This window comes from Podarcis filfolensis, assembly GCF_964270895.1.
Source record: "Podarcis filfolensis genome assembly, chromosome: 6".
NCBI lineage: Eukaryota > Metazoa > Chordata > Lepidosauria > Squamata > Lacertidae > Podarcis > Podarcis filfolensis.
This window is the reverse complement of record NC_139609.1, coordinates 43,540,078-43,558,120: the sequence shown is the minus strand read 5'-3', so window position 1 is coordinate 43,558,120 and position 18,043 is coordinate 43,540,078. Positions and strand designations below refer to the sequence as shown.

General features: G+C 41.3%; 1 protein-coding gene across 14 annotated transcripts in view; it reads left to right on the top strand.

Annotated features, from left to right (window-relative positions):
* The first annotated feature begins 1,433 nt into the window (after nucleotides 1-1,433).
* The window catches only part of LOC310765027 (doublesex- and mab-3-related transcription factor 2-like), a 221,407-nt gene continuing 204,797 nt past the window's right edge, over nucleotides 1,434-18,043 (top strand). For 9 of the 14 annotated variants that reach the window (XR_014549407.1, XM_083619499.1, XM_083619502.1 and 6 more), the window contains exons 1-4: nucleotides 1,440-2,223; nucleotides 3,779-3,887; nucleotides 4,591-4,845; nucleotides 5,621-5,674. Coding sequence is in view for 13 of the 14 variants with exons in the window: in XM_083619499.1 (XP_083475625.1) it covers nucleotides 1,909-2,223; nucleotides 3,779-3,887; nucleotides 4,591-4,845; nucleotides 5,621-5,646 (705 nt within the window). In the remaining variant the exon portion in view is untranslated. The other 5 variants (XM_083619497.1, XM_083619505.1, XM_083619494.1 and 2 more) reach the window with 5 other exon arrangements.

Below are 18,043 nucleotides of genomic sequence, written 5' to 3'. Positions count from 1 at the left end.
TGTTACAACATGGGAGTATTATCTTCTAGTATTTTAGTTCTGAATCAAACACTATATTTAAAAGTTGACCCTGAATTTGAAATTCATAACACTGAAGACAAACAGCAGTTGGATCAAGAGATCATGGATCATTTTGCAATGATGTATGCAGTTCTGCTTGTTTTTGTAGTGCTACAGATGTAAGCTTTTGAATTTTCTGGTTTTCAAGTCAATATTCTATATTTTAAATAACTATAGTGTATTTAAATATAAAAGAATGTTTCTTTTTTGTTTGTTTGTGGATCCTTGAGAGTGGACTTTTGTGAAGTAAAGTGGTACCTCGGGTTACATACGCTTCAGGTTACAGACTCCGCTAACCCAGATATAGTACCTCGGGTTAAGAACTTTGCTTCAGGATGAGAACAGAAATCGTGCTCTGGCGGCGCGGCAGCAGCAGGAGGCCCCATTAACTAAAGTGGTGCTTCAGGTTAAGAACAGTTTCAGATTAAGAACGGACCTCCGGAACAAATTAAGTAGTTAACCTGAGGTATCACTATATAGGAAAGTATGAGAGAGAAGCCAATTGTCATAAGTATGGCAAACTATTTTTTTACCTAGTCTTGTAGTTATTGGTGCTACAAGAGCCCCAAATCCTGAAATTTATTGTTCATTTCATCAGTTAGCTAAGAGATTGTAATTGTAGATTAAAATGTTAGTTTATCGTACCAATTAATAGGACTATCACCCTTTTAAATAAATCTTAGTCAATTAATCATGTTAGTTTTAATCATTTAAATGATTAAATATGTATACATCTGCATTTGAATGAGGAAAAAAGTATACATAGTTTGAGCGTTCTAGACTCAAAACTGCACTTAGATGCTCAGATATCAGTGGTGGCTAGGACAGCTTTTTACCAACTTTGAATTACACACCAAAAGTAATTTCTTGTTAATTTGAGATTGGATTACAGTACTGCAGTATGTTCTACATGGAGCCGTCATTAAATAATGCCCAAAAGGTTCCATTAGTTCCACATGCAACTGCCAGCTGTATCACATTATGCCAATCCTTTACTAGCTTCACTGGTTACTGATTTGCTTCCAGCCATGTTTCAAGGTGCTAGTTTTGATTTTAAAATGCTAAATGACTAAGTCAAGACTGTGAACCACTGAAGAAAGTTCAGTAAAAACTCTTATTTCAGTGGAGTTTTTCAGGACCGTTTCCTATTTACAAAAATTATTTTTTTAAAATCTGCTGTTGCAATCTCCATTATTTTTTTTTCTTACTGGCTGGGGGAGGAGTTGCATCTGTTTTTGTGCTTTTCTGCTGTAAAATGCCGTGAGTATCTTGCCAGAAAGGTAATGAAGAAACATAATAAACACATCGCCCTAGTCCTTGCTCACTGGTAGGCGTAATTTTGAATTACCGTCCTCACTTACTGTGCCTTGCAAGGCTGACAGTCCAGGTTCTTCTCATAATGCATCCGATTCTTGGCAATAATTGATGTAGTACAGGACTCGAAAATGGGTCGATACGTGTGTGTTGTGGGAAGGACGGCAAAGCAGAGCCTTGTGTCCTATAGCATTTTAGGGGTTAAGCCTAGAATAGATTTGATTGAGTGGAAAGTGGTGGGGAGAAGTGGAGAACTGACGTCAAAGATCACGGCTGGGCCGGGCTGAGCCTTCATCAGAAAAGGTGCTACTAATACGCAGGACAGAAGAAGACACGGCTGTAGAGGAGAGCCGACGGGAAGCAGCCGCAGACTCGGCCAGAGGGCGCTACAGCCCCGACAAGTTGCAAATGCGACGCGGCTTTGCTGTCGTCTAGCAAAGTGAAGCCCAACCTGTGCAGGTGCCTTCAAGCCCACCAAAAAAAAAAAGTAGCTACAGCTTCAGAAGGCCTGAGACAGCGAGCAAGAGGTCCGTCATGTTGCCCTTGCCCTCCAGGCAGCAGCGAAAAGCTAAGTCTGCCCGCCCCGTCAACTCTTCAGAGCGCCCCGGCCATGAGGTCGAGGGCTGCTGCGGCGCTTTCAGCACCGGCTCGCGGCGCCTGCTGAGCCAGCGACTGCCCAAGTGCGCGCGCTGCAGGAACCACGGCGTGGTGTCCAGCCTCAAGGGCCACAAGCGGCTGTGCCGCTGGCGGGAGTGCGCGTGCGCCGCGTGCTTGCTGGTGCTCGAGAGGCAGCGCGTGACGGCCGCGCAGGTGGCGCTGAGGAGGCACCAAGACCAGGTGGCCGGCCAGGTGAGTGGGCGCGCGCGCCTTGCGCGGGGGAAAAAATCAGCAGGGGCGGGAAACACAACGCCGGCTGTAGAGCCAGCAGGGCTCCTCCTCGGGCCCCTCTCTCCTTGCTGACGGCTCTGGAGTCCTTAAGAGGCCATAACACAATAATAATAATAATAATAATGGTGAGGATGATGGTGACAGTTAATAATAATTTTATTGTTTATACCCCGCCCATCTGACTGGGTTTCCCCAGCCACTCTGGGCAACTTCCAGCAAAATATAAAAATAATAATAATGTGAGACATTAAAAACTTACCTGAACAACTTGCTTCAGCACTGAGTTGTATTAATTTCGGTGGTGGAGCAGCGGAACGGTTAGTAATGGCTAAAGAAATCCCCTCAGGCGGCGGCGGCGGGTGGGGGAATGGCGGAAATGCCTCAGGGCATGTGATGTGGGGCCCCCTCAGAGGGCCACATTTGCCAGTATGGGCAACTCTGGCAAGTTGAATAGTTGCTGTTTAAACTAAGAACGTACTAGTCCCTGTACAGTATAAGCAGGATCCCCGCCTCAGAGGCAAACCCCCCACCTTGCCTTTATTCGTTGCAATGCAGGAGCATCTTCAGCTGTGAAGTTTTTTTCCTGTAGCAAAGCAAAAAGCTTCAGCTGCTGAATTTGCTCCTGTAAGTTCAGCTGGCTTTAGTTTTAGCTTCATTGGTGTGTGCCCTGGGCAGTGGGGTGGGCTTTTTGCTTAGCTTCTGGGCCCATGCTAGTTTTATAGGGCAGTAAGCTTTTCCAGAACAAAAAATAAAGCATTTGCATCAGGAAGACCTTTCTGGCGGTAAGTCATGTTCGACATTGGAATGGACTCTTTGGGAAGGTGGTGGACTCCTCTCCTCTAGAGGTTTTTAGGCAGAGGTTGGATGGTCAACTGTCATGGATGCTTTGGTTGCAATTCCTGCATTGCATGGGTTTGGACTAGATGACCCTTGAGGTCCCTTCCAACTCTACGGTTCTATGATTCTAAGTGACACAAAAACAAACAGGGAGGATGTGAAGCTGAGGAATAATGTAAGGAAAGTAACCTTAAAACTGCCCTCTCCTGAAGCACCATTTCCTGAGAAAGTCACTGGAATCTGGTTCTGCGTTTCAGCTAAAACAAGTTCCAGTCTTTAGTAAGCTTTGCCTCATGTAGACCGAAGCTGAGTAACATTAACTTTTAAATGGGATGGATTCAGTGTAAATAGTTTAAGCTTCTTAAATTAATTTGGGTGCTAGTGGAGCTGTCTGGGCCTGGCACTGTCATTGGTTTACTGCTATTGAAGACAAGTTCCCTTTCTTTGAGTTCATGTTATATGTATTTAAAACAGCAATAATAAACCCCTAATGTAAACTATATAATTGTAATGCATCCTGGGGGAAAGTTGTCTTTTGATCATAATGCAGCTTTTCTTATTTGCTTCCAAATAGCTTGAATGTTTTCAGTATTATTTTAGCAGGCAAGCATGGACATTGTTAGTAAGCAAAAATAGCTATGGTGTTGATGAATGTCCTCTTCTTTTTGTTGTTGCATAGGTTAAGAAAGCCATGAGGAGCAGTGAATGTTCAGTTTCTGGCCACAGATTAAACTTCCATTGCAAGACCAAGCAGACTGCCAGGTTGTTGGCTAGACACTCACCGGAAGGTATGTGCCTGCATGTAGGAAATACACTTGAAACAAACCTAGTAGGTTCTTCCCTTTTAATGCATTCCATTGTAAAATGTGGTATTGATATAGGACAATAAGTTGTTATAGCTGTGAAATGAATGTTTATTTTATATTCCTGACACATTCCATAAATAAGCATCTACTTATGAAGACCTCTTTAGGCATGACTCTCCAAACCCTTAAAAAACATCAAAAGATTGTGTAACAATGGCATTTCTAGTCAAGACTCTGGTTGACATTACATTGCATGAGTGAATACTGGATGCATTCCAGAGAAGCTAAGTATACCTAAGTGCAACTGATTTGAGTATGAACTGAGTGTTCTTGATTTTATTGGTGTCAGCTGTATTTAAGCACAAAGGCTGCTTCAGATGTCTTAATTACATATGATATTACCTACACATGAAATACACTGGTGTAGTTAGCTGTTAGCTGTTGTATGTGACAAGCGTATGGGTGCACTTTCACTATGCTACACTTTCAACTATACAACGTGTACAAACAGTTAATGACTGGCACGTGCAACTATTACCTGTGATGTGACAACTTACACACAGGTTTCTTAGTAATACCGCTTTTACCGCGTGATGCTTTCTGTAAAGGAAATGCATAATGTTTGAAAGCACCTAATGCCAGGCTTTGCACAATAACTGTCCTTTTCCTTTGGATTTTGTTGTAGCAAATAGTCCACCCTCCCAGGAAACAGAACATTGCCTTTCTAGTCTCAGTGAGAGAATGAGGAAAAGAAGGGCATTTGCAGACAAGGAGTTAGAATCAATAATGCTGGAAAGGGAACTTCGACAAAGAACCTTTGACGGATTTGCTGCCCATCAGAGAAGACAGCTGCTGAGCAGAGAGCACTTACCAGCCCTTGAGGAAAACGTATTCCAAAGTGGACATGATTACCTTAATTACTTGACATGCGTTAACTCTGGTATGTTGAATATTTGTTTTCCTTTGCTGCATTCAAATACCAAGGTTCTAGACTGTGGACCTTGCATTTATAAAATCACAGACACTTCTCCTTTGAATGTAGCTTTTATCACAGCAAGCCAAACTGAAGGTGGCACTTCACAGAAACGTACCTGTGAGGAGAACGTGAATAAATACCTAAATGTGTACAGAGAAAATAATTGTGACTGGAAGGAGCAAGCTCTGTCCAGTGTCTTTTCCAGAGATCTTCTCTTACTTGAGAATAATTGGAGCCCCAAAATAATAAAACGCCAAGAAAATAAAGAATTAATAGACATGGCAGCCAGATACTGTATTTTGTGTAATCATCACGCAAAACAAGAAAATCACAATGTTAATGATACAGGTCTTGAAGTCAAGGAGGATGTAAGGCGGTGTTCCCCAACCTTGGGCCTCCAGCTGTTTTTGGACTACAACTCCCATCATCCCTCGCTAGCAAGACCAGTGGTCAAGGATGATGGGAATTGTAGTCCAAAAACAGCTGGAGGCCCAAGGTTGGGGAACACTGATGTAAGGCATTTATCTCAAGAGTGTTGCTCAGAAATAAACAAGCAGATACTGTCTTTTTCAGTAGAATCTTTATTAAAAGTTTAAATCTATTAAGTAGCTTGGATGGCCAGTATTCTTATGAAATATTAATAAGGAAGTCTCCCTACTAAATATTCATATTGTATGTAAAACTGTAACTCTTCTGCAAGTAATTAACATCATTGACTCCTATTCCATTTCTGATGTAGGGGGAAAACGTTCTACTTTGTTGTGATACATTGGAACTAGATCAGTGTGTTCTGGTAAGAGTGAGGATTTGCATTTTTATTTTCATCAATGTTTATGTTTGTAAATGTGTTCAACTGGGCTTTTTTCATCCAACTTGTTTTGCTTATAAGTAAAACATTATTTGCCTGTATGAAGCTGCAAAATATTACCAGGCATATGGCTTCCAGTATATTATAAAATACAGTGTAACTACTTGCAGAGGAAAAACCAGGTGAAAAAATATTACAACATAGCATAATGTCATAAAATGGCGCAACTGCAGCTTCTTTCAAACAGGATCTGAAAATCTAGTTGAATATCCTTTGCTGAAGCAGGGTAATTGGTAACCAGCATTGCCATTTGATTAGCCATATCATTCGGATTATGATATGCTCCAAGCAGAGAGGCTACCACTGCTATTAAAAAGAAAAACATGCACCCAAACTGACAAAAAAATAATCTGGGACGAGGACGGGTCACCACCACCACTGTCATGGAGAAGAGGGTCAGCAGAAACAGAAGGGGAAATTAAAGAACTGCGGTGTGTGCAGTGTGATCTGTCCTGTACCTTTTAAGGGTAGCCATGCCCACTGTTGTTTCTGGTCAAGAAGGTTTTACAGATTTTGTACTATTTTGAAAACCTACAGAATCTGCTTATCGGAAGTGGTGGTAGAATAAGTGCACATTCTATGAGCAGCTGCCCTCCTTTCAAGCTTATTCAATTCTGAGAATGCAATCCCAAGCACACTTACTAGGGAGTTGGATTCATGAGCAAAATGGAGAATACAGCCAAGCAGACATGCAAAGATAGGATTTGTGCTGTGAAAATCCTCTCATCCACCTCCACAGAAAATAGTATGTGTATGGAATTGAACTTTACTGCTTTTCGCTGGAAATATATTGGACACTACTACTAAGGGCACAAGCCTAGACAGTGTGTCTGGAAGTCCTGGGCTGCCTAGGCGACAGGAATTCCATACTACTTTGATGATAGATTCTTGGCACCCTTATTACAAATAATGCAATAGTGCAATACACTTCAATTCTACTATCTAAAACAATAGGCAAGGAAAGTTAAAGTTCTCAAGATATGCATTACAGTTCTCAAGATACGCATTACCTTTTCCTACAAAATACAAATATTGCTGGAGCCAATATTTCATTCTATACACAAAAGAAATTAAAGCACTAATTGCCAATTGATTTAAATACTAAAGAAACACGTATTTCAAGCTTTGGGGGGCCAGTTTAACATCTCAAGGTCTTGCTTTTAGTCCCAAATAATATGCCCCAAGTAATAATTTGCCTTAATGAAGCAAGTGTATGTTCTTTTCTTTTAGCAACAATTTCATTTAAAGATAGTATATTGGTTCATTTATAGCTTATAGATTTTCCCAGCTCTTGGTCTCCATTGAGCTCTTGCATGAAGGAGAGCTTTGTAAATCATGGAAACACTCATAGCAACTGAAATGGTTAAAATTCTTTCTCTACATATTGAGTCATATCACAGAGTTAATTTGCCCAACAAGAATTCATGCAGCTAGCTTATATAAACACAGGTTTTGTTTTTAAAAGATTGGGTTGCTTCATTTGTGAAAAGGTCCAAATGCTCTCAGCTACCAAGACAAGTTATTCTCTGCACATTGCAGTCAGGCTCTTTTTACAGGAAATGACCAAAGTCTGCTCTTTCCACTTTCCTTTGCTTCCTGCAGGCTTCATGATATGCCTGTTATGGGCTGCCCTCTGCTAGTGAAGAAACAGTAGGGAATGACTGAGATGATAGGCTTATTTTTGTTGCCTCTTGCTCCTTCACAACCTGAAGCTAAGTAAAGCCTCAATAAGGAAGGGCTTTTAATTGACCCAAGCATTATTTTGATGGAGGGCTATCCCACAGTAGTCCATAAAGATTTTATTCTTTAAAAATTGCTCTCATTCAGTGATTTGGGTCTTCCAGTAACTTGGGTCAGCACACACTGGAAATTTTTCTGATACAAGTAAGGAACAAGAGAGTGTAGACACTTAGGTACAACTTGTGTCACTTGAAGTGTGAGTTGCTTCCATGGAATGGCATCCTTTTTATAAGCTTAAGGTGATGCACCACATGCAACTCTACTTGGAATATTAATAGTTTGACTTCACTTATCTATGCTCTGGACTGGTAACATTCAGGTTAGATTACCTGTGTGTTGCTGGTTCTCTGATTGGGAATTTAATACACAGTTTGTTCTGGATAGGTTCGTTCTCCTCTTGAAAGAGTGAGCTCATGGTCTTGGGGCTCTCCTTGATCCAGTGCTGTCCTTGATGGTCCTGGTGGCAAGGAGTTCCAATTACTAGTTTGTCAGTGATGGCCTTTCCTGGTTAGGAAGCCTAGCCATAGCAACGCATGTTATGGTAACTTCCCAGTTGAATTATTGTAAAGTGCTTTTTGGGCTGCGTATGGTTTAAAAACTGTAGCTGATGTAATTCTGAGGATGTTGAGAAGTACTGGCGGTTGGAACCACATAACAACATTTGTCCTGCAGAACCTGCAGCACTCAATTCAATGTGTTAATGTTGATGTATAAAAAATGATCAGACCTAAATACCTCTTTCTATACAAGTCTGCCTGTAGAGTGATGCGAGAAAAGGCCATCTCTGTGGTGGCCCCTTCTCTTTGGAATGCTTTGCCTGTTAAAGATTACCTGGTGCTGACACTGTTAGCTTTTTAGTGCTAGTTAAGGAGGCACCTCTTTGCCTAGGCTTATTGAAGAGATTGAAGCAATATAGTCAGTTTTTGAGCTGGGCTATTGTGAAATGTTTTGGAATTTTTATCTAACTTTTTGTTAATGCGTTATGATAGTGGTTGGCTTGTTAGTGTTGGCCTGCTGTGGTTTATGTAGTTATATGTTGTAACCTGCTTTGGGATCATTTACAATAAAGAGCAGGCTTAGGAACTGAATAATAAATGTGTGGTATATGGGACTGCATTTGAAGACAGATTGGAAAACCTCCGTTGGTTTAGAATATAGTTAAAACGACTGGGCATTATAGTTGCACTGGCTCAGTGTCTATTTATGAGTCAAATTCAAAGTGATGGTACATACCCCAGCCCTAAGATGTGAAGGGATTTAAAAGGAGCTGAAGATTTACCTACAGTGGTGCCTCGCAAGATGAAATTAATTCGTTCTGCGAGTTTTTTTGTCTTGCGAATTTTTCATCTTGCGAAGCACGGAACTGCACCTCTTCAAGCAATGCACCCTGGGTATTAACGGTTTTCAGAAAAAGGAAACAAACTCGCAAGACGTTTTCGTCTTGCGAAGCAAGCCCATAGGGAAATTCGTCTTGCGAAGCACCTCTAAAAACGAAAAACTCTTTCGTCTTGCGAGTTTTTCGTCTTACGAGGCATTCGTCTTGCGAGGTACCACTGTATAAACAAATGAACTAGGCTTCATGTTTTCAGCTCTTCTGTAGGTGTCTTTTCAGAGATGCCCCATCCCTTTTCAGAGATGCCCCTCCCCTGTAATTTGCATTATTGTGGTGCCTAATGAAGACCCCTTCCCCCAAAACTCTCTAGAATTTAAAATTTATTATCTCTGCTGCTGGTTTTTATCCAGTTTTTGCTATTGCAAGTTTTAGCTTTTGTATTTGAATATATTATTGTGTGAGTCACATATTTTTGAAGGGCAGGGTAGTAGTCCAATAAATAATTAAAGCCACTCTAGCTTCTCATACTTTATCACACTGCCTGTGTCTTTATGCTTTGCTTCACAAGCCCATGGGTTAGAAACTTGATCTTGTAATGTAAACAATAAAACCTGACTTTCTCTGAATTTTACATAAGCCACTAGATTTTGTGTTGTGCTGTATAAATACAGCTTGCTTGACCACCTGATATAAAATGTGCATTTGAGAAATATCCTATTGGTGCGTTGTAACTTACCCAGCAGCAGTTAATTACTCAGAGGCAAACGCTTTAGCTAGTGTGTACTCTCCCAAGTCTTGCTGTTTTGATTTGAACAATGAAATGGCCAAAGGGCCAACAGTGTTTCTTTTGTTAGGATAATATCAGCTTCACATGTCAATATTTCTCTTCCCCCATGCTCTCCATCTTGAGTTTATTTTTTTAAACACTTTGGCTTCTTTTAAGGAGGTTTGGGTTCCAGAGCAAACCAGCAAGCATCCATTCAACCAGCTTCAAGTTGCATGCTGGGTTGATTGCATTTGTTATGTCTAGTAGCAGATAGAATTTTCTCAAAATATTTAGCCTGTAAGGGATCTCTGCTGGTCGTCTGTTTTTATTGCAAGCATGCAATTAATCACCCTAATTGTTCAATTACTCAGAAGCCCAAGATATTATAACAAAACAAAACAAAAAATAGATGGCAGTCCAAATATCTTGAAAGTTTAAAGGTTCATATTGGTAAGGTAAAACCAAACATTTCCCCCCATGAAGACAAGACTGAGAAACTGCACTAATTTTGCAGTAGTATTTGTTACAGTGCCTTGAACTTTTACTGTCACATTACAGTTTGAGATACAATGCCCTATTGTTTTTTATAATAATGATAGGGCATTGTATCTCAAACTGTAATGTAGGAGTAGGAGTAGTAGTAATAGTAATAGTTAAACTCTGATATGGGGAATTTCTGGATATTGTTAGATTTCACCTTGGCCGCAGTCAGCATGGATTGGCTAATTGTCAGAGGTGATTTGAGTTGTAGTCCAACAACATCTGAAAGGCCATAGATTCCCCATTCCAGGTCTACATAGTGACTCATTTTTACCACTATTCTCTGTTACCCAACTCCATCTTTGCAGAGCTGTATGCCCCTGTTTTTGATGCTATGTCAGAATAGATGTGAAAGCAAACACACATTTCTGCATCTGGCAAAAGAGACATGGACATGCCATGGTCGGGGAGGGGGGAACCTTGGTGGCCCATCTGGTCAGATTGTTAATCTGTCTCCACCAGAGGCGTACCTAGGCTCCCTTGCGCCCTTGGCAAGGAGCTGTATTGACACACACACCCCATCCTTTGCACCCTTGGCACGGAGAGTGGGCAGATAGGCTCCTAGCCACTCTGAGCCAGAGTGGAGGGGCATGATTTTTGTGCCCCCCCGGCCTGTGCCCTTGGTCCCCAACCTAACCACTCCTTTGGTACACCCTTGATCCCACTCCCACAAGCTAGCTTTTACAGTAACTTTTGAACTACTGAAGGAAAAAGTGAGTTGTAGTTCAATAGGTGAAAGCTTCCAGCAACACATCAGAATCAAAATAGCCTTGAAAAATCAACAAATGTTTCCTTAATCTTTGCCCCTCTGATGGATTTCCACCATCCTCAGCAATTAATTAACTAACGGTGCAATCCAATACATGACTGCTCAGTAAGCCCCATTGATTCATTGGAAATTACTCCCAGGTAAGTATGCATAGGACTGCAGCCTAAATATTTAATGAACCTATTTAAAGCTTGAAACCCTAGTTACAACTTCCCAACCACTTTTCCAGAAGTCATGCCAGAGCACTTTTGAGTATGTACTTTTATATTGCAGTACTCTGACTCCACACTTCAAGCTGTTAACTGGGGAATGACAGAACAAACTTCCTTAATCTCTCATTACTTTCCCTTAAAATAATAATACAAAGAATGTTTTAATGTACAGGGCTGCTAAAAAGTGATAAAATTTCAGTGAAGGGACCAGTGATTTAGGTGATCCATGTAGACTCAACATCTAATAGCACAGGGGTCAGCAAACTTTTTCAGTAGGGGGCCGGTCCACTGTCCCTCAGACCTTGTGGGGGGGGTGGACTATTTTTTTGGGGGGGGAGAATGAACAAATTCCTATTCCCCACAAATAACCCACGGATGCATTTTAAATAAAAGGACACATTTTACTCATGTAAAAACATGCTGATTCCTAGACCGTCTGCGGGCCAGATTTAGAAGGCAATTGGGCCAGATCCAGCCCCCGGGCCTTAGCTTGCCTACCCATGTAATAGCATTTGCTTTTTTTCTTACTATCTGGATATTGAAGAAATAACAGAGTCCCATTAGCTTTATTGGACTGCATGTAGCTAGCCAGAAAACAGAGGGGAAATAAATATATTTAAAAGCAATATAGAATGAGATTCACTATACTGGTGCACAAGGATACAGTTTTTAAGTTGGTTCACAAAAATCCAATTGGCTTTGTAATGTCATCTCTAAACAAAAGCAGTTTAAATGATTTTAATAGGTATAATTCATTATACGTATATATTTCCAAGTAACCGTAGGACCAGATGAAATGTCTGGATAATCTCAAGCCTTGAGAGTGAAAGAGGTCAGGGCTGTTCACTTGGGGCTGCCTGCCTGGACAATTAACAACAAATGTAGATAATTAGAGGTTTGTTCCAGCCAATTTAAGCATGTTTTGAAGCCCACTGATTTTAAATGGAAATGGATTAAGCCCAGCAGGGTAGTGCAGTTGTTAATATGATATGCTGTGAACCAGTTTGAATCTTAGCGGGCAGGGCAATCCTAAACATGGGAATCGGGCTTAATATATGCTGGCTGAATTTAAGCCGCCATAAAGTATTCCCGATCCTGAGTCCATTCAGAAGCTTCAGGAAGGCAGAAATGATGGCTGAACTGGCACCAACCCAGCAGAATAGAAAAATCTGCTGAAATACAGAACGCCACTGTCACCATGGAAACTGCTGCCACCTGTTGACACACAGGGTGGATAGGATCCAAGCCCTCCTAACTGTGCAGACTGTGAGGCCGCTTAGAGAGAATCCATGGGAAGCAGTGCAGAAACACAGAGCACATTCTGCATGCAGCCTCTAATGAGTACATGCCACACACCCTGACTGCACCCACCACACACTCCTCCAGTTGCACAACCACACTAATAGCACAACCAGGTAAGCAGATGTGAAGATCACTAGTACACTCCATGGCCCCAAAAGCATCCCAAACAGACACAGGCTGTGCCGCCCCCTCTCCAGATCATACAGCATCTATGTGGAAATGCAAAAATACAAGTTTATTGAAAGCACCTCACAAAGTACTGTTGCACGCCACCCTAATCTCTGAGCGATGTGAGATTTCAGGGGTCCCAGGCATACTTACCATGGCTCTGACCCTCTAGCTTGCTGCCTTTTACAGACTCCAACCTTCAGCTCACATCACGGCCAACTGCATTCCTGAACCCTACTCTGCTTTGTCTCCAAACTTACTTAGAGCTGCGAGGAGGGACCCTTCCCGTTTTCTGCCTGGCACAGAGTCCCTTCTCTCTGGCTTTCCTAATGGCCCATTACTTTCCCTTTGTCTTTTGTTAATGGCTGATCTCCCAGGCGATTTCCTGAACAAGGGAAGCTGGCTTGGCACTGTATTTTAATGCTTTTCTAAATCCAGTGTCTGGAAGTCAATTTTAACACTCGAAACATTGATTAAATGCTAACACCTATCAGACCCTGGGATTTAGGGGAATCTGGCACCCATAAACCCTGGCTCCCAAGACTCTGTAACAATACATGCTGCTGAAAGCACAACAGAGGCCACGAGCATCCAGAAGACCTATGTAAAACCTGCCCTAAGCACCCCAGAACCAGTTCTCAAGGGTAAGGGGCAGGCACCTCCTCTACCACCACCACCACCTCCTCCTCTTCTGCCCTGGCAGTAGCAGCAGCACAAGGGCAGGCACCTGCTGCCCCCTCCCAATGGGAAATACGTTCTGTTCTTGAGTCTTATTTTATTGTAGAGCAGGGTATAAATCCCATATCTGAAAAAGAAATATCTTAGGGGACCTGAATAAGGGTCTTGAAAGTAAAGCAAGCAAACAAACAAACACTGTCTGCAACAGTATGGAGATAATTTTTAAAAATGGCCATGGGTATAAAAATGTGTATAGTTGGGACTTGCACTGCAGAAGTTCCTGGTCCAGCTTTTAGGGTGATATTAAATGTTAATCCTACTTAGGGTAGATTAACTGAAGTGAATGGATGTGGCTCATTTAGGTTCGTTAATTTCAATGGGCCTACTCCGAGTTAGAAGCTAGTTCAGTACAACCCTTAGGCTTGATTCCAAATCAAGATCTTCCCTATCTACTTTTCTTTGTACAACTCTGAATATCTTTTCCCCCATCTCAGTGCTACTGTCGCCCCTGTTTATAAAAGTTTAATCAAAGAACAATGTAGGTTAAAAATAAAGTATGTAATATTTGCCTAGTTTTATAGGTACTGTTGCCTGTCCTATCACAAACATGGTGTCAGAAAGTGTCTGCAACTTCTGTTTTTTATCGGTATAGTATCTCTGTTAACTTATTCTTGCTGGACAAAACACTGCATCTCCACTCTCAAATTCACATTTAAGAAATACTTGAACTGGAGCTCCCTCTCGTGACAAAAGTAAGACTTACAGTTCTTCCAGTATTTGATACTGTGATGAAAGGCAGCTTGCTGTGCTACCATTTATGTTCTAAGGAGGAGTATTCTTTTCAGTTTCTCATTCATCATGTACAATTGCAAACTGGCTTGACTTTATTCATCAGTCGAGTTTAAAAGCAAACCCTAAATTGGGTCCTGTAGATTTGCCTGTACGGGGAGGACTAAGTCTTTTTTCCATCTCCTCCAGTGCTGCTGATCTTTGTACTGCTGGTCTGTTTGTCTCCTGTTATTTCCCGAACACTCTTTTATATTGTGTGATTCTATAATGTTATAAACTATAGCGTTCCATGAGCACTTGTGTGAGAGAAGCTGTTCTGGAGAATGACAAGGGATAGATTAGCTACCACTTTATAAAATTGAGAAGAGTTGCATAGTTTCAATAAAGTTCCTGGCTACAAACACTTTTTTAATTTTTCATAACATTTACGGTAGCAAATTTTAAAGCCATCTTAGATGTCACAAAGGCTACAATGCTGGATATAAATTGGAATGAATAAATACATCATTTCCTTTTCCTTCCTTCCTTTCTGTCTTTCTTTTCTTCTTGTAAAAATACAATCTACACAATGTGCAGTCTACAGAATTAAGTAACTTACCCTTTGAAAATAAAGGTTAAATGTGGTAGCCTCCAAACATTTTTGCAGATGTCTTACAATAAGTGTTTTTAGTACAATGAGATAAATCAGTTTTTACAATTGGCATGGGAATTCACTTTGACATGTATATTGTCAATTGGGAAAAGGCAAAGATGCTGCTGCTTCTCCAGCTTTTAATCATTAGCATGTCTGACCTTGATTTGTGCAATTGCAGTGGTACTTTCAGAGCTCTATAATTTATTGCAGTTGTTTTGTTTGCATATTTTGCTTAGCCACCTAATTTGGAACTGAAACATCAGCTTGGACATGTGGCTTTGAGTACATATGAAAGGGTCAATGCAGTTTGTGTGGAATGTTTTAGTTTTTAAACTGTCAAATATCAGGCTGTAATTTTATTGCTGCCAGTAGTATTAGGTATCAGGTGTGACTGTAACTCTGTTTTTGGTGCCAAACAAAGTTTCTGCTGCTAACTGTAAGCAGTCAGTTCTGCCCTGGAGAGAATTTTAAACAAGCTGCATGACTGACTTCTAACCAAGAGTGACAAGGAAGGAGAAACAGTGAACTGAAGGATCCTAGTTCGAGGATTTGAATTCTGTTCATAAATAAGGGATCAAGGGTCTTCTTCTTTGGTGATCACTCGTAGCCGAATAAGATTGTCTTCCATAAACACGGTTTTAACAATGAGTCCGTAAGTGACTGTGAAGGCCAATTCTGGATCCACATGTCCTTCCACAGTGGGGACATTGGTTTCCGGACAGGAGTTTATCACGGTGTGGATTTGCCAAGCTGTGCCTTTCTCTTAGCACATTTCTCCCTTGTGTCCTGAGTTTGAGTGTCTTCAAAGCCTATGACACCTTTGGTAAAGGCTGTTCTCCAATTCGAGCACTTGCAGACCAGTGTTTCCCAATTGCTGGTGTTTATACTACATTTTTAAAAGATTTGTCTTGAGACAGTCTTTATTAAACCTCTTTTGTTGACCACCAGCATCACGCTTTCCATTTTTAAGTTTGGAATAGAGTAGTTGCTTTGGAAGACGATAATTAGGCATCCGCACAACATGACCAGTCCAACGAAGTTGATGTTGAAGAATCATTGCTTCAACACTGGTGATCTTTGCTTCTTCCAGTACACTGGTATTAGTTTGCCTGTCTTCCCAAGTGATGTGTACATTTTTTCGGAGATACCATTGATGGAATCTTTCGAGGAGTTGGAGATGGCGTTTATATGTGGTCCATGTTTCACAAGCATGCAGTAAGGTTGGTAGTATAATAGCTTTGTAAACAAGCATTTTGGTTTCCCTGTGAATGTCCTGGTCCTCAAACACTCTGCACTTCAATCGGGAGAAAGCCACACTCGCAGAGCTCAGGCGATGCTGGATTTCGGCATCTAGGTGCTGCAGCACAGGCCAACCTTAACTCTTTGGCTTAGCCTGACTAAAAGAAACATAGGCTGACTTAGAAGTTATGTTGGAAGGTTCAGATGTGATAGTGTCGGTTCAACAAATAATGGTTTATCTGTCAGTGAAGAGTTTATCTAACAGTGCATGAGCAATGTGCCTGCATGTCCCTCCCCTTCCTCTCCTCCTTATTCAGACATCACAGGAAACTAGTTTGCATGTGTCTTGGAGGAAGTGGCACAATGTCTTCCCCATCTGTGGGACGCTGTTGTAGACACACTCTGTAGTGCACTCTGATTCCTAGCTGGAAGAGGTGGTGGCAGTAGAAACTGGGCAGGAGAGTAGTCAGAAAGTTGCAAGAATGACATATCAAGCATTTAAATTACATTGGATGAAGGATGGTGAAGTGTTATACTCATATTAGAAGATTTCGTATCAGAATCTTTTGCTTGGATCTGCTAGTTTTCTTGGTTGGACCAAATGGGCATTTGTGGTTCCCTCTATTGCTGTGATTGGATCTTGAAGTTGGATTCTGCAGAAAAAAGTATTGCTGAGATGGTCAAACCAGTTTCTTTGTTATATAAATGACCCTAACTTTTTAGGTATCCTTCAGCCAAAGTGTTGCCACAGAAACTTACTTGCTGCAGATCATTTCTGGAAGGTGTGCATAGTGTTACCGTCATGAGATTTCTATCATGTGTGTGTGCAAATAAACCTTATAATGCAGAAAAGCCACCAGTTTCCAGTGACCTTCATTGCACAGAAACCAAACTCATGATGTAAGCCTCTAGACCTCTTTCTGGAAAATGAAGACCAACCATCAGAAGGGTGGGTGAGTGTGTTGGTTATAGAAATCATTGTAGGATACATAAACTCCTGTCCATGCTGCCTTCCACAATCAGGGTGCTGATCTAAACAGCCCAGGATTTCATCTGTTCTATTCCCTGGGTCATAAAACTGCAGCCTTCCTTCATCTGCTCAGAATTAAAAAGGGATTCCAGGGCAGATGATATCTTTCTTTTTAGAAATGAACAAATCTAAATTCAAGCACCATCCCACATTTGTCAAGTGTCTAACTGTATGTCTCCCAAGACTGAGCCAGCGAGTAGAAAAACTTTCAGTCTACCCACCTTCTTCTCACAGTTCTCTGATCATTCTCTGTACTAAGGGGATTCCATCTGCATGAAGGAAAGTCAGCAAAATCGTACACACACACACACACACACACACACACACACACAGTGAGTGCAAACTAGTCACCTTCCACTGTCATTCCTTTCACTCACATCCAGCCATTCCTTTCTGCAGGATCCATCCTCTGTTAGTTGCTCTGTATAAAACAATAATCTGTGTTTCCCCCATTCACTGTAATAGGGAATCTAAATACTGCTATAATCTGTTCCCCTTTTGGCGAAAGTGGATGAAGCTCCAGTATCAGAAGCAAGCCAGGGTGGGTGGGTGGGGACAGTTTCACGCAGTAAATTGTGGAGATAGAAGGCAGGGGATATATTCCTCGCTCTCAATATTGTCTAAAAATGCTCCATGCTAATGTAAGCCTATGGCAGAGGTGTAGAGACTGTAGCTATCAAATCGGGATCTGTAACAAAGCACATTTAAATATTGACATAAAAGAGCTGACATCACTTCATGCTTATATGCTGCTTATATGATTGCTTCTCATAGCAAAACAAGCACAAAGGATTATGAAATTGATCCCAAATGTGGGACACAACCATATTTTTCTCGTTGCTAAACAACTTTTTTCAACCCTCTTCCCAATAGATGCATATGTGTCTAGTTAATACAAAGAATCTACCACAAGCCTCAAAAATCAGGGTTGAATTTATAGCCAGGATTTCAAATTATTGCCAGAGAGTCGACCTTCTATTGGATCCTTCACACAACCTTTACCCCATACGAATTATACCACAGAGTGACTGGAGAAGAATTGCCCTCTGAAGGGAGAAAAGTGATTCTGGTGCCGCTTGTTGAATGATAATATA